This window comes from Leptodactylus fuscus, chromosome 6 (assembly GCF_031893055.1).
Source record: "Leptodactylus fuscus isolate aLepFus1 chromosome 6, aLepFus1.hap2, whole genome shotgun sequence".
NCBI classification, from domain to species: domain Eukaryota; kingdom Metazoa; phylum Chordata; class Amphibia; order Anura; family Leptodactylidae; genus Leptodactylus; species Leptodactylus fuscus.
The window spans coordinates 62,147,506-62,171,637 of NC_134270.1; the positions used below are offsets into that span (position 1 = coordinate 62,147,506).

Here is a 24,132-nt window from a genome sequence, read left to right on the forward strand (position 1 = left end):
CTTGAACCCTGTCTAATCTACCAAGAGTAAGTTACTCTACTGAGGTTTCTTCTCATCAGTCTAGCTCACACTGAGCTAAACCAAGTCCTTTATGGCAGAGTTTTCCCAAACTGTGCTCCGGGGAGCACCAAGTGCTCCGCGAACCATCTACAGGTGCTCCGTGATATGGCAATAATAAATGGTTAACAATAGAGATGAGCGAACACTAAAATGTTCGAGGTTCGAAATTCGATTCGAACAGCCGCTCACTGTTCGAGTGTTCGAATGGGTTTCGAACCCCATTATAGTCTATGGGGAACATAAACTCGTTAAGGGGGAAACCCAAATTCGTGTCTGGAGGGTCACCAAGTCCACTATGACACCCCAGGAAATGATACCAACACCCTGGAATGACACTGGGACAGCAGGGGAAGCATGTCTGGGGGCATAAAAGTCACTTTATTTCATGGAAATCCCTGTCAGTTTGCGATTTTCGCAAGCTAACTTTTCCCCATAGAAATGCATTGGCCAGTGCTGATTGGCCAGAGTACGGAACTCGACCAATCAGCGCTGGCTCTGCTGGAGGAGGCGGAGTCTAAGATCGCTCCACACCAGTCTCCATTCAGGTCCGACCTTAGACTCCGCCTCCTCCGGCAGAGCCAGCGCTGATTGGCCGAAGGCTGGCCAATGCATTCCTATGCGAATGCAGAGACTTAGCAGTGCTGAGTCAGTTTTGCTCAACTACACATCTGATGCACACTCGGCACTGCTACATCAGATGTAGCAATCTGATGTAGCAGAGCCGAGGGTGCACTAGAACCCCTGTGCAAACTCAGTTCACGCTAATAGAATGCATTGGCCAGCGCTGATTGGCCAATGCATTCTATTAGCCCGATGAAGTAGAGCTGAATGTGTGTGCTAAGCACACTCATTCAGCACTGCTTCATCACGCCAATACAATGCATTAGCCAGTGCTGATTGGCCAGAGTACGGAATTCGGCCAATCAGCGCTGGCCAATGCATTCTATTAGCCCGATGAAGTAGAGCTGAATGTGTGTGCTAAGCACACACATTCAGCACTGCTTCATCACGCCAATACAATGCATTAGCCAGTGCTGATTGGCCAGAGTACGGAATTCGGCCAATCAGCGCTGGCTCTGCTGGAGGAGGCAGAGTCTAAGGTCGGACCTGAATGGAGACTGGTGTGGAGCGATCTTAGACTCCGCCTCCTCCAGCAGAGCCAGCGCTGATTGGCCGAATTCCGTACTCTGGCCAATCAGCGCTGGCCAATGCATTCTATTAGCCCGATGAAGTAGAGCTGAATGTGTGTGCTAAGCACACACATTCAGCACTGCTTCATCACGCCAATACAATGCATTAGCCAGTGCTGATTGGCCAGAGTACGGAATTCGGCCAATCAGCGCTGGCCAATGCATTCTATTAGCCCGATGAAGCAGAGCTGAATGTGTGTGCTAAGCACACACATTCAGCACTGCTTCATCACGCCAATACAATGCATTAGCCAGTGCTGATTGGCCAGAGTATGGAATTCGGCCAATCAGCGCTGGCCAATGCATTCTATTAGCCCGATGAAGCAGAGCTGAATGTGTGTGCTAAGCACACACATTCAAGCACTGCTTCATCACGCCAATACAATGCATTAGCCAGTGCTGATTGGCCAGAGTACGGAATTCGGCCAATCAGCGCTGGCCAATGCATTCTATTAGCCCGATGAAGTAGAGCTGAATGTGTGTGCTAAGCACACACATTCAGCACTGTTTCATCACGCCAATACAATGCATTAGCCAGTGCTGATTGGCCAGAGTACGGAATTCGGCCAATCAGCGCTGGCTCTGCTGGAGGAGGCGGAGTCTAAGGTCGGACCTGAATGGAGACTGGTGTGGAGCGATCTTAGACTCCGCCTCCTCCAGCAGAGCCAGCGCTGATTGGCCGAATTCCGTACTCTGGCCAATCAGCGCTGGCCAATGCATTCTATTAGCCCGATGAAGTAGAGCTGAATGTGTGTGCTAAGCACACACATTCAGCACTGCTTCATCACGCCAATACAATGCATTAGCCAGTGCTGATTGGCCAGAGTACGGAATTCGGCCAATCAGCGCTGGCCAATGCATTCTATTAGCCCGATGAAGCAGAGCTGAATGTGTGTGCTAAGCACACACATTCAGCACTGCTTCATCACGCCAATACAATGCATTAGCCAGTGCTGATTGGCCAGAGTACGGAATTCGGCCAATCAGCGCTGGCCAATGCATTCTATTAGCCCGATGAAGTAGAGCTGAATGTGTGTGCTAAGCACACACATTCAGCACTGCTTCATCACGCCAATACAATGCATTAGCCAGTGCTGATTGGCCAGAGTACGGAATTCGGCCAATCAGCGCTGGCCAATGCATTCTATTAGCCCGATGAAGTAGAGCTGAATGTGTGTGCTAAGCACACACATTCAGCACTGCTTCATCACGTCAATACAATGCATTAGCCAGTGCTGATTGGCCAGAGTACGGAATTCGGCCAATCAGCGCTGGCTCTGCTGGAGGAGGCGGAGTCTAAGATCGCTCCACACCAGTCTCCATTCAGGTCCGACCTTAGACTCCGCCTCCTCCAGCAGAGCCAGCGCTGATTGGCCGAATTCCGTACTCTGGCCAATCAGCACTGGCTAATGCATTGTATTGGCGTGATGAAGCAGTGCTGAATGTGTGTGCTTAGCACACACATTCAGCTCTACTTCATCGGGCTAATAGAATGCATTGGCCAGCGCTGATTGGCCAGAGTACGGAATTCGGCCAATCAGCGCTGGCTCTGCTGGAGGAGGCGGAGTCTAAGATCGCTCCACACCAGTCTCCATTCAGGTCCGACCTTAGACTCCGCCTCCTCCAGCAGAGCCAGCGCTGATTGGCCAGAGTACGGAATTCGGCCAATCAGCACTGGCTAATGCATTGTATTGGCGTGATGAAGCAGTGCTGAATGTGTGTGCTTAGCACACACATTCAGCTCTACTTCATCGGGCTAATAGAATGCATTGGCCAGCGCTGATTGGCCGAATTCCGTACTCTGGCCAATCAGCACTGGCTAATGCATTGTATTGGCGTGATGAAGCAGTGCTGAATGTGTGTGCTTAGCACACACATTCAGCTCTACTTCATCGGGCTAATAGAATGCATTGGCCAGCGCTGATTGGCCGAATTCCGTACTCTGGCCAATCAGCACTGGCTAATGCATTGTATTGGCGTGATGAAGCAGTGCTGAATGAGTGTGCTTAGCACACACATTCAGCTCTACTTCATCGGGCTAATAGAATGCATTGGCCAATCAGCGCTGGCCAATGCATTCTATTAGCGTGAACTGAGTTTGCACAGGGGTTCTAGTGCACCCTCGGCTCTGCTACATCAGATTGCTACATCTGATGTAGCAGTGCCGAGTGTGCATCAGATGTGTAGTTGAGCAAAACTGACTCAGCACTGCTAAGTCTCTGCATTCGCATAGGAATGCATTGGCCAGCCTTCGGCCAATCAGCGCTGGCTCTGCCGGAGGAGGCGGAGTCTAAGGTCGGACCTGAATGGAGACTGGTGTGGAGCGATCTTAGACTCCGCCTCCTCCAGCAGAGCTAGCGCTGATTGGTTAGTTCCGTACTCTGGCCAATCAGCGCTGGCCAATGCATTCTATTAGCCCGATGAAGTAGAGCTGAATGTGTGTGCTTAGCACACACATTCAGCTCTACTTCATCAGGCTAATAGAATACATTGGCCAATCAGCGCTGGCCAATGCATTCTATTAGCTTGATGAAGCAGAGTGTGCACAAGGGTTCAAGCGCACCCTCGGCTCTGATGTAGCAGAGCTGAGGGTGCACAAGGGTTCAAGTGCACCCTCGGCTCTCCTACATCAGAGCCGAGGGTGCGCTTGAACCCTTGTGCAGCCTCGGCTCTGCTACATCAGAGCCGAGGGTGCGCTTGAACCCTTGTGCACACTCTGCTTCATCAAGCTAATAGAATGCATTGGCCAGCACTGATTGGCCAGAGTACGGAATTCGGCCAATCAGCGCTGGCCAATGCATCCCTATGGGAAAAAGTTTATCTCACAAAAATCACAATTACACACCCGATAGAGCCCCAAAAAGTTATTTTTAATAACATTCCCCCCTAAATAAAGGTTATCCCTAGCTATCCCTGCCTGTACAGCTATCCCTGTCTCATAGTCACAAAGTTCACATTCTCATATGACCCGGATTTGAAATCCACTATTCGTCTAAAATGGAGGTCACCTGATTTCGGCAGCCAATGACTTTTTCCAATTTTTTTCAATGCCCCCGGTGTCGTAGTTCCTGTCCCACCTCCCCTGCGCTGTTATTGGTGCAAAAAAGGCGCCAGGGAAGGTGGGAGGGGAATCGAATTTTGGCGCACTTTACCACGCGGTGTTCGATTCGATTCGAACATAGCGAACACCCTGATATCCGATCGAACATGTGTTCGATAGAACACTGTTCGCTCATCTCTAGTTAACAATAAAAAATAGATATATGTGAAGGATTTCAAAATTAAAATACTGGTTCACATGCACTCCTAATATTCTACCGGTGCGGCACTATGGTCTGTTCAGTGATATATACGAGGCCGGATTAACGCTTCACGGTCTAATGGCACTTCCAAACTGGTTTTAGACCGCCCTTTCTGACTTAATATGCCAGTCTCGTATATTTGCCGAACAAACTGTACCTACGGATGGAAGTGCTTTAGTCATCTTTCACACTTGTATTGTACAGTCACTCGATCCTTGCTGTGTCAGTTTAGTTTGCATGGCACTTGCAGTTATTCGCCACTTGTTGTTCGAAAAACATTCCTAATTTGGTTGTTCAGCAATGGATTACTGGTTAAAGGGTGCATTCACACTACGGATATGCTGACTGATTCTGAACGTTAAAACATGTTCAGAATCAGCGCATATAAAGCAGTTCCCATTCATTTCAATGGGAGCCGACATACGAGCGCTCCCCATTGAAATGAATGGGCTGCTTTTTTCTCTACGAGCGCTCCCATTGAATAGGAAGCGCTCGCGTGTACGGCTCGCCGTGTGAAGGGGCCCAGCGCTCTGCTCATTCCGAGCCGTACACGCAAGCACTTCCCATTCACTTCAATGGGAACGCTCGTAGAGAAAAAACAGCCCATTCATTTCAATGGGGAGCGCTCGTATGCCGGCTCCCATTGAAATGAATGGGATGTGCTTTATACGCGCTGATTCTGAATGTGTTTTAACGTTCAGAATCAGTCAGCGTATCCATAGTGTGAATACACCTAAAGACTGGATCCTTCAGAAAACCAGTTAATACCACTGAAACAGAGCCTCCAGTAGGAGCAGCGGCTTCAACATCCAACAGGTATGTTCTAATATTATGTTAAAAAGTCAGGGGCAACACGGTGGCTCAGTGGTTAGCATTGCAGCACTAGAGTCCAGGGTTCGATTCCCACCAGGAATAAAATCTGCAAGGGGTTTGTATTTTCTCCCCCGTTTCTGTGGATTTCCTCCCATTGTACAAAGACATACTGCTAGAAAAAAAAAGTGCATTGTGATCCCTATATGGAGTTCACAATCTACATTTAAAAAATACATATATATTATATTAAAAAGTTAGACTATGGATATTTTGATTATCCAGAACCATATTTGGGTGATACGACTTTTCAATTGCAGTGTTGAAGAGATTACTGATGCTGAAATAATTCAACAGGCTGAAGAGTTTGTGGAAGAGTTAGTGACGCCAAATGCGCCAGAAGTGTTCAATGAACGAAAATGTAATATCTAATATCAATCCGCTAGAAATCCCCCCCCCCCCCCGCATCGTTAATATTGTGTGTTATCTTTGGCATCTATGTAGGTTTTAGGTAAAATATGTTAAGTGCTCCCTACAGAATTTCTGTCCAGAACAGTGCTCCTCGACTCAAAAAGTTTGGGAAATGCTGCTTTATGGAATCCAATCCTCTTGGGACAGACCTCTTGTCTGTCTCCAACTGGTCCACAGTGCACCTGCTCCTGCAGGTCACCAGCATCACTCTCCTGCTGTGCGCACTCCCTCTGGAGTTGAGCCCCTTTCCCAGGTATGGTTGTGGTCAGTCCTTTTTAACCCTGTTTTTGGTAGCTCTACAGCGCCCTCTAGGTTCACACCCTCACACCACCAAGAAAGAGTTAATAAAATTTAGTCAATAAGTTACAGGCACCCCAAAATGGTGTTATTACAAAATCCATTTCATAGCGCAAAAAACAAGCCTTCATATGGTTACATCGAAAAAAAATAAGAAAAATATAGCTTGTTCAGTGTGAGGATACCACCCCCCCCAAAAATATAACTGACTGCGGCAGAAAGAGCACGCACAAGCTGTGCGAGCGTATATCAGGGTACATGTCAGATCGAGGGTCTATTCACATGGAGGAAAATGGTGAGGAATTTGGTGTGGAATTTCAGCGCTGAAAAAAAAAGCCTCCAATTGATTTCAATGGGTTCTGTTAGCTTTTTTTTTTTTTCCAATAGTGGAAATTCCGCTACTTGAAAAAAAAGCTAGCAGCAACCATTGAAGTCAATGGGAGGCTTTTTTTTCAGTGCTGAAAATTCAGCACCAAATAAAGCGCGATTTTCCTCCATGTGAATAGACCCTTAGGCTAAGGTCTCACTGGGTGTTTTGGACTGGAACCTGAGGCGGCCTCCTGGTAGCCATGACGGGTAGCCTCTCCGGATTAGGCCCAATGAATGGTTGGGAGGAGGGAGTATCTTCAGGCCGAATCGCGAAGAGTAACGGTCTTAAGAATGAGCATCTCGCTTCTTTTTCTGGGAGCCGGAACAAAGCTAGGTGCGATGTGTTGGGCACTGAAATGGCGTATCTTTGGCAAAATTGCATTTTTCATTATCAACTGCGCATTCATCTGTGGATATTAAATTAATGCAACACTAATGAGCTAAAATTGCTCACCAGGCTACTTGATAAATACCTTCAGTGGTGTAGTTTTCAGAATGGGGTCGTATGTCTGCGAATTACACTTAACGCTAGGTTCACACCTGCGTTCAGGGTCTCCGTTCTATGGTTTCCGTCTTCTGCATGCCAGAAGACGGAAACCATAGACCGGGTCCGAGCGTGAGTGGCGGTGAGCGTTTTAGGCTCTCCGCCGCGAAACCGTTTTTTTTAAATCCAGACACAGAGTACTGCATGTCCGACTCTGTGTCTGGATTATAAAACCTGGTTTCGCGGCGGAGAGCCTAAAACGCTCACCGCCACTCAGGGCCGGACAGCTTTCTCACCCATTCAAATGAATGGGTGAGAAAGAATCCTGCAGGTTTCCGTCTCCTGCTCTGTTTTATGCAGGAAACGGAAACCTGAAGTACGGAGTGCCGGCGCAGATGTGAACGAGCCGTTACTGGCAATTCGGGGCTTTGCAAAAGTGGTATGAAGTTCCCTTCCTTATCTTCCCTTGCCTATACCATCCTTCTCCCGCCCTCTTACACCTACCATGGCCGGACCTTCCTGGAGACTTCCCTGGTGGTCCGGTGATGTGTGTGTGTTTTTTTTTTTTTTTTTTTCTGTTTGGTATGTACTACTCATACTAGTGTTTCTTCTTTTTTTGTGTGTGTGTGTGTCTCTGTGTTTTTGGTCGATTTTAGACCCTGTTGTGTTATTAAAATTTTCATTAAAAATTTCAATTGAAAAAAAAAAAGTGGCATGACGTCCAAAAACCAAATGTGCTCCAAAAACCAACATAGTGTTCCTTCCTATATATTTTCATTCATTTTGTGTAGACATTCTTGGCTTTGGCTTAAAAAACTGCTACAAAATAAGTTGTATATCCGCAGCGTAGGGTCTCGCCTAAATTACGATTAAAAGATGATGCCGATATATAACAGAGATATGGTAGATAATTTTTTTAAATGTATTTGGGTGATATGACTCTCACTGTCTGAAAAGCAGAGCATTCCGCATTTTGAAAGTTGCTATTTTTTCCAAATTTCCATCAAACTTCCTATTTTTTTAATAAATAAATACAAAAATATTAATCAATGTTTACCACTAACATGAAGTACAATGTGTCACGAAAAATCTGAAAATCACTTGTTAAAGCATCTCAAAGTTATTGCCATGTAAAGTGAGACTTGTCAGTTTTGAAAAACAAGGCCTGACCCTCTATGCACTTTTGGGCTGTGTCCTTAAGGGGTTAATTCTCTAAATATCTTTGTACTTGGTTCTTGTCACAGTTTACATATATTGATTTTGCTATTCCTTTATGTAGAGGACCTGATCATGCAGACGCTGGCGCTCACCAGTCATTATGACATACCCCAGGAAATTGACAGGTAATGACCGGTGATGCTGATGAGCCTTTCCTATACAATGCTGTGGAATATGTTGTGGCTATATACGTAACAGGATACAAATACATCTACACAGTGTTGGACTGAGGTTCATTGGATCAAATAAAATTATTTTGGAGGTTCCTAAAACCCTATAAAATAGACCATAATTCCCTACAAATTTCTCTTCCTTCTGATGCACCATTATTGTGCTTTATATCAGGTGTGTCATGGATTCAGTAGGTGCTGCTTCGGCTCTGGGAATGTTAAATGTGCGGCCTGCAGGCTCCGTCTGCTACTCTGACACAGCTAACACACCTGGAGCTTCTGCATTTTCGGGTATTGCATTGTTGAAGTTCGTGCTAACCATGTCTCTGCTCTATCCTGTATGCAGCAGGTGGTGTCTCTATCAGTCACAGGAGGCAGCGCCACCTACTGGATCTATAGCATACCAGACAGCACCTGGTGATACCCACTGATACACTTGTGAGCATAATACAACTTGTAAGCCATGTGCTGCGTATTATTTAGTCTTGGCTGCCCCCTAGTGATTGCTCTGAGAATTCATCATCTTACAATATTCATCTCCTGCACCTGCAAAAGTCCTATATATGGCATATATACAATATATACATATACATATATACAATACACCAGTGGCGTAACTACCGCCATAGCAGCGGAGGTAGCTGCCACAGGGCCCGGGACATTAGGGGACTGGTGACAGCTGCTACCGCTGCTATCATTTCGGACCCCCGAGTATAATGATTGGCGGACCGAGAGAGGTAAGAAGCATAAAAAACATGTTACATACCTCTCCACGATCCTGCCAGGCCTCCTTCCTGACGTCCTTTCTGACGTCTCTGACGTCACATGAACCCGGCCTGCCTCCCGGGTCATGTGACGTCCGACGTCATTGTACAAGGACAGCAGCAGAGAAGGCAGCGGAGAAGACCGCGTAGGAGCCGGGGGACAGGTAAGTAACAGTAGTTTTTTATGTTTTTATTCCCCCGGATCTGAAAAGACCCCAGAGTATAATAATTGTTTATGGGTGTCCACAGTGGGAGATAATACTGTGTGCAGGGGCAACTATGGGCGATAATACTGTGTGCAGGGGCCACTAAGGGGGATAATACTGTTTGCAGGGGCCACTATTGGGGATAATACTGTGTGCAGGGGCCACTATGGGGGATAATACTGTGTGCAGGGGCAACTATGGGGGATAATACTGTGTGCAGGGGCCACTATGGGGGATAATACTGTGTGCAGGGGCCACTAAGGGGGATAATACTGTTTGCAGGGGCCACTATTGGGGATAATACTGTGTGCAGGGGCCACTATGAGGGATAATACTGTGTGCAGGGGCCACTAAGGGGGATAATACTGTTTGCAGGGGCCACTATGGGGGATAATACTGTGTGCAGGGGCCACTATGGGGGATAATACTGTGTGCAGGGGCCACTATGGGGGATAATACTGTGTGCAGAGGCCACTATGGGGGATAATACTGTGTGCAGGGGCCACTATGGGGGATAATAGAACACGCAGAAATGTGTAGGAGGGGGTCGGTCGAGGTCTTCGGCGTTGGTCGGGGGGGCCCATGCCAAAAGTTCGGTCAGGGGGGGCCCCGCTATTCCTAGTTACGCCACTGCAATACACAATATTTTTATACAGATTGACCCCAGTGGTGTAACTACCAGGGTAGCAGCTGCCACAGGGCTCGGCAACAGGCACTACCGCTGCGTTTTTTTTAAATAGGCAGCTACCAGCTGGACTTACTCCAGCTGGTAATGGGCCCTACTTACTTACCGATAGTAATGGGCCCTACTTACCAATCCCAGCCCCTGCTAGCAGGGGCTGGGATCAGTAAGTGACACCGCGGACCCCCAAGTATAATGATCGGAGGCCCGGAAGAGGTAACGGAACATAAAAAACTGTGTTACTTACCTCTCTGCGCTCCGGGCATGCTTGGGTCCTACTTGCATGATGTCACATGCAACGCAGGCCCGCCAGTCACATGACGTCCCGGCCATCATTGAAGATGTCCGACCATACCGGAAAATGCAGCAGAGTCGGGAGATAGGCAAGTAACAGTTTTTTTGTTTTTCTGAAAAGACCCCAGTGTATAATAATTGTTTATGGGTGCCCACAATGGAGCATAATGCTGTGTGTAAGGGCCACTATGGGGAATAATGCTGTGTGCAGGGGCCACTATGGGGCATAATACTGTGTACAGGGGCCACTATGGGGCATAATACTGTGTGCAGGGGCCACTATGGGGCATAATACTGTGTGCAGGGGCCACTATGGGGCATTATAGTGTGTGCAGAAATGCAGTGGGGGGGAGTAGTGGTCAGTTGGTTGAGATCTTTGGTGTCGGTCGGGGGCCCCCATGTCAAAAGTTCGCTACGGGGCCCCGCCATTCCTAGTTACGCCACTGATTGACCCGGTCTCTAAAATGGAATCCCTTAGGTCACAGTATATATCCAAATTCATAGAAAATTATTACATTGTGATCTGATCATCCACATTCATGTCTATAGCCATATACATTTATGTCTGCATTCAGCTTGCAGTGTCGGCGCTGTGTGGTGGTTGGTAATGGATATCGCATGCTAAACAGTTCATTGGGAGAGATCATCGATAAATATGACGTGGTCATCAGGTGAGCAGATATTCCTATAGGGAGTCTCTAGTCTAGTTATCGCTATATTGTTATAGGTTGGTTGTTTTGTACACTTGAATTTATCGTGGCAAAAACTGATACTGTAAATTTAAAACGTAACTTTTACTAGTTTGTACTAAAATATAAACGTCAGGACTTATATATGAAAGTGCAGAAAGGTAATTTAAAATAACACACACTATCACCATATGTGAATGCTGACAATGCAGCAGCTTCTAGATACTAACAGTGTCTCCTTAAAGATGTTCAGGGCAATTCAATGCTTTAACTGTCCTTAAGACACTGTGTCCAATAAAGCAGCTACAAAATAGGGTTATGAGAAATACAATTGTAGCTCTACCAAGCTCTTCCTCCTAGCTGTTGCAGACTAGAGATTAAACTATCCGCATATAACATCCCTAGCAGAGTATGGACTGATGCGTAATAGGTATAGCCATAGTAAGCTCATCCTGTGTCTATTTGTCATCTATCTCAACCTGACATAGTGATCTGGCCCTAGTATAAACCAATGCATCACCTATATCGCCCATATAGTCTGCAGGGGTACATATAGAGCACACTGAGGATACTGAGCTTGTACAGATATAGAGGGAGACGATGTTATTGTCCTCACACAGACCTCCCTTTCTTGTAAATAGTCTCAACACGTTTCACCTATTGCTAAGTTCATCAGGAGACAATAATCCTAGTGCCCTACACAGATAGTTGCGGTTAAAACCGCCGTTCCTGTGGACCTGATGGTGGTTCACAGTACTAGTAACTTACTAGTACTAGTCAGTCTTACTACAACCCTGGCAGCCTGCACCTGCCTCTGCAAGGTAACTGAACTCCTGCAGTGGACCAGAAACTGGACCTGCAGACATCTTAGACTCTCTGCTAATACATGGAAAGGTGTCATCCAGCTACAAGCCACTGTGCCATAGCTCACTGCTACAGGACAAGTGAACCAGCAGATGCCTGTTACAATAAAGTAGTGAGTACTTCTACTGATCCTGGCCTGGACATTGCCTTCCTTGTAGCCTGGGCACAAGCTCCTGGTTGGAGGGGAGCACTGACACAAAAACACCATCACAGCCCAGGGCCCTGCGGGTGTCTCAATACTCCAACTGGCATCACATCTAACTGACTCTGCCTATTACCCTGTGCACCTCTCCTGAGAGTTCTGGTGCCTATAAGGTCACCGTGACAATCCAGCTTCCGGCACATTCTCCGGGGATGGTCACAATTGTATTTATGATGTCTGTTTCCTTGTCTTCACAGGTTGAACAATGCTCCAGTCCATAAGTATGAGAAAGATGTGGGCACTAAGACCACACTACGCTTGTTTTACCCAGAATCTGCACACTTCAACCTGATGATGGATAATAATCCAGAAACTCTGATGGTGCTGGTGCCCTTCAAGAATCTAGATGTAATGTGGCTGAAAACAATCCTAAATAATGAGAAGAGGGTGAGTTATGGTACCTAAGAGCCCTGTTAAGGCCCCATAACTGACCTGCTACATGAGTGCTTAGTAGATACTAAATGGACTAAGTGGGTAACACCAAAGCATATACTATCTTCACTAACTGAACACATCATGAGAATTGATCCTCTCATGTTATGGCCAAGCTGTGTGTAGGGGGGATGGGAAGCAGGGTTGTAAAAAATTTAGCACTCAAATATACAGAGCAGAATAGTTGTAAAACGCACCATGTACATTTGGACCAATATTACCACCTCATCCCTCATAACTGTATCCGTAGATAATTCCCTCTGGAATATAAGTCACCATCAGTAACAAAGGGGGTTGACTGGGATGTCTAAAGTTTACCAGTGGAATTGTTTCTAGGGGTCCACCACAGGACTCCTGCAGATCAGTTGTACCAACACAGAGTGACTACAGGTAATAACATGCTGGGATTCATGTTGCTCACCCGACATATGATGTACACCACTGCATTACCTAATCCATACCTTCCAACTGTCCTGAATTCATCTGTCCGCTCCCTGCTTCATCACAGTGTAACCCCTGTTTGCAGTTCAAGGCAACGAGGGGTTAGCAGTTTGCAAACATTATGCATGCAGCATGAAAGCAATTGTGTTTGTTTATCAAATCCTTGGAGGATGGGAGGAGCTGCTTGGCAGGGCAGACAATGTGCTCATGCAGTCTGCAGGAGAGAGGGATCACAGGTGGATGCAAGAGGAAGATCTCCTGAGCTCCCAGAGACTGGAAGCAAAAGAAAAGAGGATTTAATTCCTTCAGAGAAAAGGTCACCAACTCCACAGGGCAATTTGCTGAATAGACTGGGTATTCATACCCTCCACAACGGACGGAGGCGCCTCCCTGCTACACCGGAACGTTCTTCCAGACTTAACCCTTTGGCAGCCTGTTGGACAGGACGGCGTTAAAGGGGTATTCCCACGTTGCATACTCACCAGTCTTCGTTGCTGTGAAATCTTCTGTCTTCCTGCTTTGTTACGTCATTGGTGGGCGGGGTTACATATGCAAAGCCAGCGGCGAGATGCCGCTGGCCCTGCGTGCACGCTCACAATGCGAATACAGACCCGGCATCCGCTGTAATAGAGAGGCAGATGCCGGGTAGTGTAGACGCTGGCACAGATGCCTGCAACATCACTATGCTCCTGCCCTGCATGAAGCCAGCAGCGGCAGGAGCTCCTGTTATTCGGCTCCTCCGCCCCCCCCCCTCTGGAATAGCAGCATCGCTCCTGCCGCTGCTGGCTTCATGCAGGGCAGAGAGCATAGCGATATTGCAGGCATCTGTGCCGGCGTCTACACTCTCCAGCATCCGCTGTAATAGAGAGGCGGATGCCGGGGAGTGTAGACGCCAGCACAGTCTGTATTGGCGGTCCCTTCCCCCCAAAGGGTAAACTGTCCCCCCCCCCCCTGCAGGCTCGCTCCCGTGTACTTAGCCCCTCCCCCCTCAGGGCAGCAGATACATCACTTGACTTATGAGTCAAGGAATGTGTAAAAAAAAAAAATGAATAAAGTAATATAGTGGACAAACAAAGCAGTTTTGCTGAAGCAATGTATTTAGGAAAAGTCTTACATCCACATTATCAAGCAGTATAGATAGGATCCTTGTGATGGGACAACCCCTTTAACCCCTCTGGGACTGTAAGTGTACCTACCACCAGCATTCTTATTTAGACTGCATCCTATGATCCAGGAGTAAATTGTTCTTGCAAATCGTTTTTGAAATAGCACCAGCGCAGCCACTTGGAAAGTAAAAAACTCCTCTTTATTGTGTCCACAATTGTGAAACTTCACACGCAGGTTACAAACTTCCATCTTTACTATGGGCAAGAGGAGTTGGAGTGCCAAGTTTTGAGCATGCGTGATTTTCAAGATCATGCGCAACATGAAATAGGATGTTAGTTGAGTCCATCTGTAGTAAGGGCGAACACGTTAGGGGAGTGTCCGATTGCATCTAGGAATTGGAGATTGAGGTAAGACCGACAATACCTTATATGATATCTTTATGCAATGGACTCCTCTGATGATAAGTTTTTTTGCCATTTTTTCACCTAGCTGTTTTTATTATTTTTTGTTGTGGATTGTTTATTCATACTTTGTCTATGTATGATGTTTTCTGTGCGTCTTGTGTTTTTATATATTGTTGCTCTTATGGGGAGCTGCAGAGATGTTAACACCTGCAATCGATTAGCAATTGTGACGCATCGATTGCAACTCCACATAAGCAAATGTGAGAGTCTTTTTTCAACCAGACTTTGAGAAAGGAAGCTATTTTATCCGAAACGCGTCAGTCTGGCGCAGTTTCCATGTTTGTAACCTGCGTGTGAAGTTTCACAATTGTGGACACAATAAAGAGGAGTTTTTTACTTTCCAAGTGGCTGCGCTGGTGCTATTTCAAAAACGATTTGCATGCTATACAGCTCCGAGCCGAGGGAGACAGTTCCGTGCGACGGCCTTTTATGCAGGAAAGTGAAGGTGGTGTAAGGATATCGTGGAATATTGGACATTGCTACCGGTAGCTGAGTATTCCTTTCCCCTTTTTTCCCTTATTGATTTCTTTGTAAATTGTTCTTGGCTAGTATAACTGTTTAAGCTGGAGCACTGCAGAAGGCGTAAAAGAGACTTGATGCATACAGGCACCTGCTGTGCTGCCATGTCCTATTGTAAGGGATAGAGCCTGCTGCTGATAGATGATTGTAGACATTACTGGATTTTCTGCAGTGTACTAAATCTTCTGCACTAAGGAATATTACCCTGCTAGGAATTAAAGGAGCATTGTTCATTACTGACATATTTCATGTGCACCAACGAACAAAGATTCTTTCCAGAACCGCGGCAACAGGCCTTGTATTAAGACTGAGCTTTGTGATTGTTATGCATGGTCCTAGGGCTTTGCCATATAGACCTGCCATTTTCTAGATAGGTTTATTGTTTAAAGTACCACCTCTTACTGATGCTGTGAATGTTATTGCATATTGTACTTCACCATTACTTTTATTAAGTTCCATATAAAAGTTTCTTTGTTTATACCACAATCCTCTCTAGCGTGTTGTTGTGGGCGGGGCTTTTTCCTTGTCAAGCCTTGGGCAGAGATCTGAAGAAAGGTACTGTCCACCTGGAAGCACCAGAATATCACCAACAAGGGTGGAGGCACTGTGCTAAGCAAGGTAGAACGGCAACTCATACTTACCCGAATGCCCCGCTACCCGGGGGTGTGGCCAAAAGGGGGCGATACATTGGAGGCACTGCTTATATTCGAAAAACCAACAAACCCCTATACAGTTGCAATGGAGAACTTAGCTGAGAGAGATGTGGCTGAATGGTGTAAGGAGATGGATATTCCTGCAGAATGTAGTTTCGCAGTGACTGGAGAGTTTCATGACACCCTGGGTGATGAGATCATACAAATGGTGAGCACACTTCACGGAGTAAATCGTCCTAAGGTGGTGGACCGGAAGAATGTAACTTCTCAGAAAATGATTTTGGCTTTAATAATGACAGATAAAGCCCTAGATAGAGACTGTACACCGATTATTCTGGTTGTACCACGAGAGCAAGGTCGGCGGTGGAGAATCACCTGGCCTTTGAGGTCTGAAGTGGGAGTGTGCCAAGACGTAGAATCTGAACAGGGGGAGTCCAGTCCTGTCCCTTTTCATAATCCTACAAGCACTCAGTCTGATGGAGCCGTAGACACTACTTCTACTCTACGTATTGCCATAGGAAAGTTGGTCGACCAGATTGGGAAGGTGCATCCTGAAGGAAGTTATCGTCGGTTGAGAATCTTCTCAGGCACCATCCCAGTACCCTCTGGAGAAGATCGGTACGAAACCTGGAGAGATGTCACCATGCAATGCCTGGAAGAATGGCAATGCTCGGATGGAGTGAAGAGGCAGCAAATTGTGGAGAGTCTCAAAGGTCCCGCTATGGAAGTGGTGCAGGCCGCTTGGAGAGGAAAGCCGCAGGCTACTTATCAGGACTACATGGAGGCCCTTGAAGATGCATTTGGGTCGCCTGAAGACGCCACTGACCTCTTATTCAAACTTCGTACCACGTACCAAGAAGCTGATAAGAAACTGACTATCTCTACAGATTGGATAAACTTGTGCACTGCGTAGTGGCGAAAGGAGGACTTAGCCCTAATGAAGTGGATCAATGTCGTCTGAATCAGGTGTTGCGAGGCGCATTGAATCATAACCCTATCGCTCAGCGGTTGAGGTGTAGCAACAAGGACAAGATTCCACTGCCATTTCATCAGTTGCTTAAGGAGGTGAGGCAGGAAGAAGCTACCCTGGCGGCCCGGGAACAAATCCCTGCGAGAATCGCCACAGTGGCCATACGCACCGAGTTTAATAGCAGAGAAGAGGGGTTGTTGAAAATTATTGAGAAACAGGGGGAGAAAATTGCCCAACTTATCAAGATGACTGAAGCTCTTATAGTTCAGAAGCAGCAAGCAGCCACAAGTGGCTTAGAGGAGAAGAAAGATCCTATCCGATCACCAACCTGCTTTAAGTGTGGGGAACTTGGACATCTACTGTATATAAGCAGTGTCCGAAGAGATGGGGCCCCAAGAAGCCTGATTCCTCTTCCGGGTCAGAAGCGTGCGGGAAACGGGGCCGGTAGAAGACCACACCAGCCCCCCAGAGACCGCCAGGACAAGGGAGGATGCTGCCCCTCAGCAAACTTTCACAGTACGACTTCCTGGGGGCTTAGTGGGATCTGCCCCTCAGGTGTCTGCCTACATCAATGAGCAGCCTTGTAATGTCTTATTGGATAGTGGATCACAAGTGTCAGTTCTTTTCGAAGATTGGTACAAGAAGTATTTACCAAATGTCCCTCTACAACCACTTACGGGACTAGTCGTCTGGGGACTGAGTGATCGGAGTTACCCTTACAAAGGATATGTGTCCGTTACACTACGGTTCTCAAAGGGTGTTGCTCTAATTGAAAAATAAGTCCCCATCTTGGCTTTGATGTGTTCGAAGACAGATGCTGGTCCTGTATCCACACCTCTGATAGTGGGAACTAATGCTAATATCTTCCTCAAGCTAGCCCAATGGTGCAAAGAAGTTGGGGGAGTTGTCCCTGGACAAGTGCTGTTTCTGCCAGAAATCCGTCAAATTCGTGGGACATATTGTCAGTCGGGATGGGATTGCCACCGACCCTGCTAAAGTGGAAGCTGTTGTGAATTGGCCGAGGCCCACCAAGCTAGCTGAACTCTGGTCCTTTCTCGGATTCTGCAACTACTACCGCAGATTTGTGCCACAGTTCTCTAAGATCGCTAGACCGTTGACAAATCTTACCTGGGTCAGCTCCACACAAGAAACCTCCAAACCAGACTTACTTCAAGGCTAATGAACCCTTTGGAGAAAGGTGGACAGAACAGTGTGAAGAGGCGTTTGAGAAACTGAAGTCTTGTCTAACTCAGGCCCCGGTGTTGGCTTATGCAGATCCTAACAAGCCCTACGTACTGCATGTCGATGCTTCATTTGAAGGACTAGGGGCTGTGTTGTATCAGGAGCATGAGGACTCTCTACGACCCGTTTACTATGTCAGCCGGGGATTGACCCGCAGTGAGCATAACTATCCAGCACACAAACTTGAGTTTCTGGCTTGGTTGCCTGTTGCCCCCCTTGCAACCACGATCATTACGCCACTGGATGTGATGACATAATTCACATGATGTCTGCAGCTTGCTGAACACTTCTGGAGCTAGCAGCAGGAGAGCAATGAGAGATGAGTAGCTGGGAATGTCCTCCTACAGCTAAAGGCCACTGATCAGTAGGGGACTGACACATGGCCCCATCAGTTGTACAGAGCCACTTCCAATACAGAAACTAATGTAGAAAGCTCCATCCACACTAGGTGCCATCAGATACAGTGAAGATGCCCAGCCCCTGTATAGTGGAAGGAGCTTTCTGCTTTCAGGCCTGTATTGTGTTCAAGATGGGCACTGGAAATGGCTCCGTACAGCTGATTAGCATGTGGCAGGAAGCCTGTGGCTTATTCCTCTACCAGTAATAAAACCAGGTCAGCGGCACTACTTATTCCCAGTTCTGTGATCCAGTTTTAGCAACTGGATTGGCAGGACTGGAGAGAACCTTGCTGCATATCACTCCTGCTCGCTACCTCTCCTCTTCCCTCTTCAGCCTTCAATGGGCCCTGTGTGCCACACATCAGGTTGAGATGATGTAATGTGCTGCACATAGGGGCTCCCTAGAGGCTGAAGAGGAGAAGTTGTGAGTAGGAGTGGGGAGAGGTAAGTGAATTGCGGCCATTACCAGACCTCCACTGCCTATTAAAAAAGCAGTGCGACACTGGTAGGATCCCCTAAAGGCAAGGGGCCCATTGGGGAATTTACCGGTACCCTGATGGGCCAGTCTGAGCCAGATTGTAGTGCATCAATGATAACATATGCAAGTCTGTGGAAGATCAGGAAACAACATGTGATGGCAACCAAATGTGTGGTAGGACAAAGAATTAACAATGAATAAGACCCTTAACTAATGGAGGCCTCAGAATTTTTGTACAATTTTGTCCATTTATTAGCTTTTTAACATATCTACATGTTCTGTGTTTTTATATTTTCTATTCTTCCAGAATACAAGTGGTTTCTGGAAAAAACCGCCAGTAATCTGGAATGTGAAGCCTGAGAACACCCGAATCCTGAACCCATACTTCATGCAGGTTGCCGCTACAAAACTCCTGGGCTACAATACTGAAACCCAGGAGCTTGTTGCAGTAAGTGAGTGACAGGTAGGCGTAGGAATTTCTGGTGTTAAGGGCATTCACTGACCCTCTCCTCTAATTACAGAAACCCACCACAGGCCTGATGGCTCTCTCCTTTGCCATTCATTTTTGTGACCTGGTACACATTGCAGGATTTGGGTATCCAGCACCAAGCAATAAAATACAATCTGTCCACTACTATGACAAAGAGACCATGAAGAACATGGCGGTGAGTATCCACCTCTACCTTATAGACACTAATTTCATAGATAACTCATCGAGGGCATGCTGTCAGGTAATGATGGGGATCCCAGACCTAATCCCTCTATAGCTGGTCAACAGTGTGCAAAGCATTTCTCCAATTTAATTCTGTATTCTTATTCACAGGGAGGGGCACTATAGTGGCTATAGTATTGTACATAGGAGGCACTATGGACGCAAGGGATATATTACAGTAATTTCATTTCAGGATACAGATGAGAGGTAGTATAGCGGTCATTTTCTTGTATATAGGGATAGTACTCTAGTAGTTGCATTCTTGTACATAAGCAATGGTATTAGAGTAGGCTTTTTTTCTTGGACATAGGTGACAGTATTATAATAGACTAGCTGGTACCCGCGACTTCGTCTGCGGTGATTGTAAAAGTGAGTAAATACAGGCTTGGGTAAGGTTTTAGTAGTGTGTAAAAGGTATGGGATATGAAATGTACCTTTGTATCTTGTTTTTTCTGTAATTCTGAGAATACATGATATGTTTGTGTTGAACGTAATTTCGTGAAGACGAAACAGCAGTGAGGTGAGAGTGCCGTTGGGGAGTGTGGCGGGCTGGAGAGAGGAGATCGGGTGCTGCGGCCTACGGTGGAGGCGCAAAATGGTGGCGTGCTGGAAACACGTTCTGGAGGTGGCTAACATGCGCATGCTCCTGGCAACACAGTGGAGTGGCTGGGTGGGCGGTGTCGCAGATCGTCAGAGCGGTGGGGGTCGGCAAAGATGGCTGCTCCGGAGCGTTGAAGAGGTAGCCTCCTGGAGTATTGTTAAGGTGAGGGTGAAAGTGGTAAAGTATGTGTAAATGTCATTGTGTGGGGTTACGGGCTAGATTGTAGAGGGCAATATGAATTTTGTGGTTTGCTATGGTCCAAAGTGTGTGAGATTGCAGAGATGGTGATGTGAGTTTGGCTTTTGTGAGGGCCCTGGGAAAAACGTATGTGCGCTATTGTGACGAAAAGTAGCCTATTGAGCAATCCTGTGTAGTAACTATGTTTGTGGAAAATTTCAGCCAAATCGGTGGAGCGGGTTTTGCATGATTGAGGAATAAACATCCAAACACACAAACCTACAAACATCCAAACTCACAATAATATAAATAGGATTAATAGGATAATGTAATGGGAAGGTGTGGCAAAATTTCAAATGGGGTGAATTTGTTTGAAAAATGCATTTATGGGAGTTTCTTAGGGCTTGTGTTTGACGCCGTTCACTGTGAAGGCAAAATGACATGTCCCCGTGTTGTGTTTTTGGTGTGGATTGTGGGGATGGTAACGTCATATGGTTTTATGAACTTTTTCAGCCTTTTTCAAAAAAGCCAGAGTGTGTTGACCTTTTTTTGTGGTTAAAAGTTGTCCTAGTGTGACAGTAGCAAGTTTTAGAAACGTGTGTTGGGGATGTCTTTTGTTGCGGGGCGGGTTTGGTTTGTATTTGTAGGCTGTTTTGAGAAATGTTATTGTTTTGATGTTTGTATTGATATTTATCTGATAATGCAAATAGTGGGCAAACGTTGGTTTGTGGGTTTTGAGTATGTTTGGCGCTACGGTGTTAAGCGTCCAGGCAAAATATTTGTCTAGCTTTGTAGAGTGGGTGATTTCGGACACAGGGATACCTAACATGTATGTATTTCACAATATGGAAGCACTTTTATATGTGTTCTGGGGAAAGGGATTTTTTTTTTTGGTTTGCATGTATTAGACCACCTAGGGGGTCTGATGAGCAATGCAATGCATGACAATGCCAATGCATTGCAAAACAATCCAAATTTCTTTTGCAAGCTGCATATAGCAGGTTGCCAAAGAAAAGGGTTGTTGAAGAGCAGGGGGTGTGAGGACTAATGCAATGCATAGCAATAGTAATGTATTGCAATGCATTTAATTATTGTGCCAGTGCTATTGCAGGCTACGTAGCATAGCCTGCTGAAGCCTGGACAGAGTCAGATGAGTGGGAGACCTGGCGGCTGCCATAGCATCCTGACGCCTGCAGCCTAGCTCAGTGTAGGTGGCGGAGAACAGCAGGAGGATGCCTACGCGCAGCGGGGGACAGATCGGAGGCGCGGCACAGGTAAGGGGTAGGCGCTGGAGAAGGTAATGTCGCCGCTTCATGTGGGCACGAAGCGGGGACATTACTGTAAAGTGTGTGAAACATTGTGCAAGCGGAGGGCTATGGCAGGCGTCCGGCTCCCGGGCGCCTGCCATAGAGAAACCGCTGGTATGCGCCGTACTGCAACGACTACAGTGACTGAAATGTACCTGAGCTCTAGCAGCGAAATAGCCGGTGGCTATGGCGGGCGCTTGCCATAGCCACACCGGCGGCCTAGGCCGTAGTCCTACGGCGTATGCGGGGAAGGGGTGCAGTAAGGTTGAAGTTACTGGGAGGTGCTTTTTGGCTAAATAGATGGAGAGGGCAGTAAGGGAGATTGGTCACATTATTATTATGGAGCGTAACGTGTTGTGTGGAAGGGTAGAGCGGAGTACACAGGCCAGAAGTAGAGGCAATGTAAGCATGCTATTGCAACTTACCAGTGTCGTTGGCGTGGAGAGGGAAGGTGCATGGATCGTGAAGACAGGAACAGCAGTGAGGTGAGAGTGCCGTCGGGGAGTGTGGCGGGCTGGAGACAGTATGTCGGGTGCTGCGGCCTACGGTGGAGGGGCAAAATGGTGGCGTGCTGGAAACACGTTCGGGAGGTGGCTAACATGCGCATGCTCCTGCCAGTGGAGTGGCTGGGTGGGCAGTGTCGCAGATCGTCAGAGCGGTGGGGTCGGCAAACATGGCTGCTCCGGAGCGTTTTAGAGGTAGCCTCCTGGAATATCGTTAAGGTGAGGGTGAAAGTGGTAAAGTATGTGTAAATGTGATTGTGTGGGGTTAGGGGCTAGGCTGTAGAGGGTAATATGAATTTTGTTGCTTGCTATGGTCTAAAGTGTGTGAGATTGCAGAGATGGTGGTGTGAGTTTGGGTTTTGTAGGGGTCCTGGGAAAAACATATGTGCGCTATTGTGACGAAAAGTAGCCTATTGCACAATCGAGTGTAGTAACTATGTTTGTGGAAACTTTCAGCCAAATCGGTGGAGTGGGTTTTGCGTGATTGAGGAACAAACATCCAAACACACAAACATTAATATATATATAAAACATTAAACATGGGGCAGAATTATAGTAGCTATATTCTTTTACATAGGGTTCAGTGTTATTGTGATTATATTTCTGTACATGGGATAATACTTTAGTAGTTAATCTATTACTTAGGGGGTGACGTTATAGTAGCTACATTCTTGGACATAGGGGGCATATTATAGTAATAATGTTTTGGACATTTGTATTATAGTAGTTCCAATATATTCTTGTGCATAGGTAATGGTATTATAGTACTTTTTTTTTGGTGGGGGGGGGGGGGTGTCAGGTGGCAGTGCAGTAATATTATAATCTTATACATAAGGTGGATTTATTGTACTTACATTTCTGTGAATGTGCTGCTTTCTCATTTGTCCTTATACGTTTTTCACCAGATGTCAGGACATAACATTCCCCTTGAAGCCATTGCAATAAAAACACTTCTTGAAAACAAGGTCATTTACAATCTGACATACTTCTGAGGTCGTGGATATGGGAAATTATGTGGTGTTACCAAAAGCTGCAAAATTGCAGAAAACATTAAATAGGATTTCATGGACCTGAGTTCTGGAGATGTAACCTATACATGATAAATATGAAGCTTTCCCTATAACGTATGGTTGTTTATCTGTTAAGACGTCTCAGAAACTGTTTCTGAATATTAGTGATGGTTGTGTTGCTAATCACCCTGAAGTTCCAGGCTGAGATATCTGGCTGGACAGAAGAACCTGATAAAAGAGGACTATAGGACACTTCTACATCTAAAGGAGCTGCTCTTTAATATCCATTAACCTTTTCGCTGCCAAGGGTCTCTGGAAATTTTGCATCTCCAGTAGCCAGAGCAATTTTCACAGTTTTGACATGTCTGAATAAAACGCATATTTCTAAATTAAATGTTTGTCAAAGACCCCCATACCAATATATTTTCTGAAAGCAGGGAGCCAGGGGAATATAGCTTGAACAGTTCTATCTTGGAATGCTACATTATACTTGTATACATTTGAGTTAAAGTTTTTTTTTTCTAAAAAAAAAAATCCAAAATTCCAAATTTCTCACCTAAACTCTACCACATGCAGGGATATACTGACATAATTTCTTTAGTATACTAAAGTCTAAGGTGCCTTTAATACATCAATACTACATATATGTGACTAAACTCCCTTTAAGACCCTAAAAAAGTGCACCTCAAAATCTTGATTTTGGCCTTAAATGTGAAAAAAATAGTAGCATGAATAAAACATGCCATAGACAGTGGCGTAACTACCGCTATAGCAGCAGAGGCAGCTGCCACAGGGCCCGGGACATTAGGGGCCCGGCGACAGCTACCCTACCTCTGCTACCTCCGCTCTTATCACTGACAAACTGTTGTACTACGATAAGAGCGGGGAAAGATTGTAGGACCTGTCGGGGAAGGACTTTGTGTGATGTCATCTGTCACATGACTAGGTGGGCGTGTCTATAGCCCATGCCGTCCTGGAAGAGAAGGAGAGATGTGCTGCTAGGTAATGAAGGGGAGGGGGAAGGGAGATGCAGGATGGAGATGCAG

The 24,132-nt window shown here is 46.4% G+C and overlaps 1 protein-coding gene across 1 annotated transcript in view; it reads left to right on the top strand.

Annotated features, from left to right (window-relative positions):
• LOC142210006 (CMP-N-acetylneuraminate-beta-galactosamide-alpha-2,3-sialyltransferase 4-like) overlaps positions 1–23,068 on the top strand; it is a 63,502-nt gene extending 40,434 nt beyond the window's left edge. Inside the window, exons 6-11 of the mRNA XM_075279038.1 lie at positions 8,263–8,326; positions 10,893–10,988; positions 12,270–12,459; positions 19,084–19,224; positions 19,298–19,441; positions 22,982–23,068. Of these exons, the coding sequence (XP_075135139.1) occupies positions 8,263–8,326; positions 10,893–10,988; positions 12,270–12,459; positions 19,084–19,224; positions 19,298–19,441; positions 22,982–23,068 (722 nt within the window). The remainder of the gene's footprint in view (positions 1–8,262; positions 8,327–10,892; positions 10,989–12,269; positions 12,460–19,083; positions 19,225–19,297; positions 19,442–22,981) is intronic.
• Positions 23,069–24,132: the final 1,064 nt, after the last annotated feature.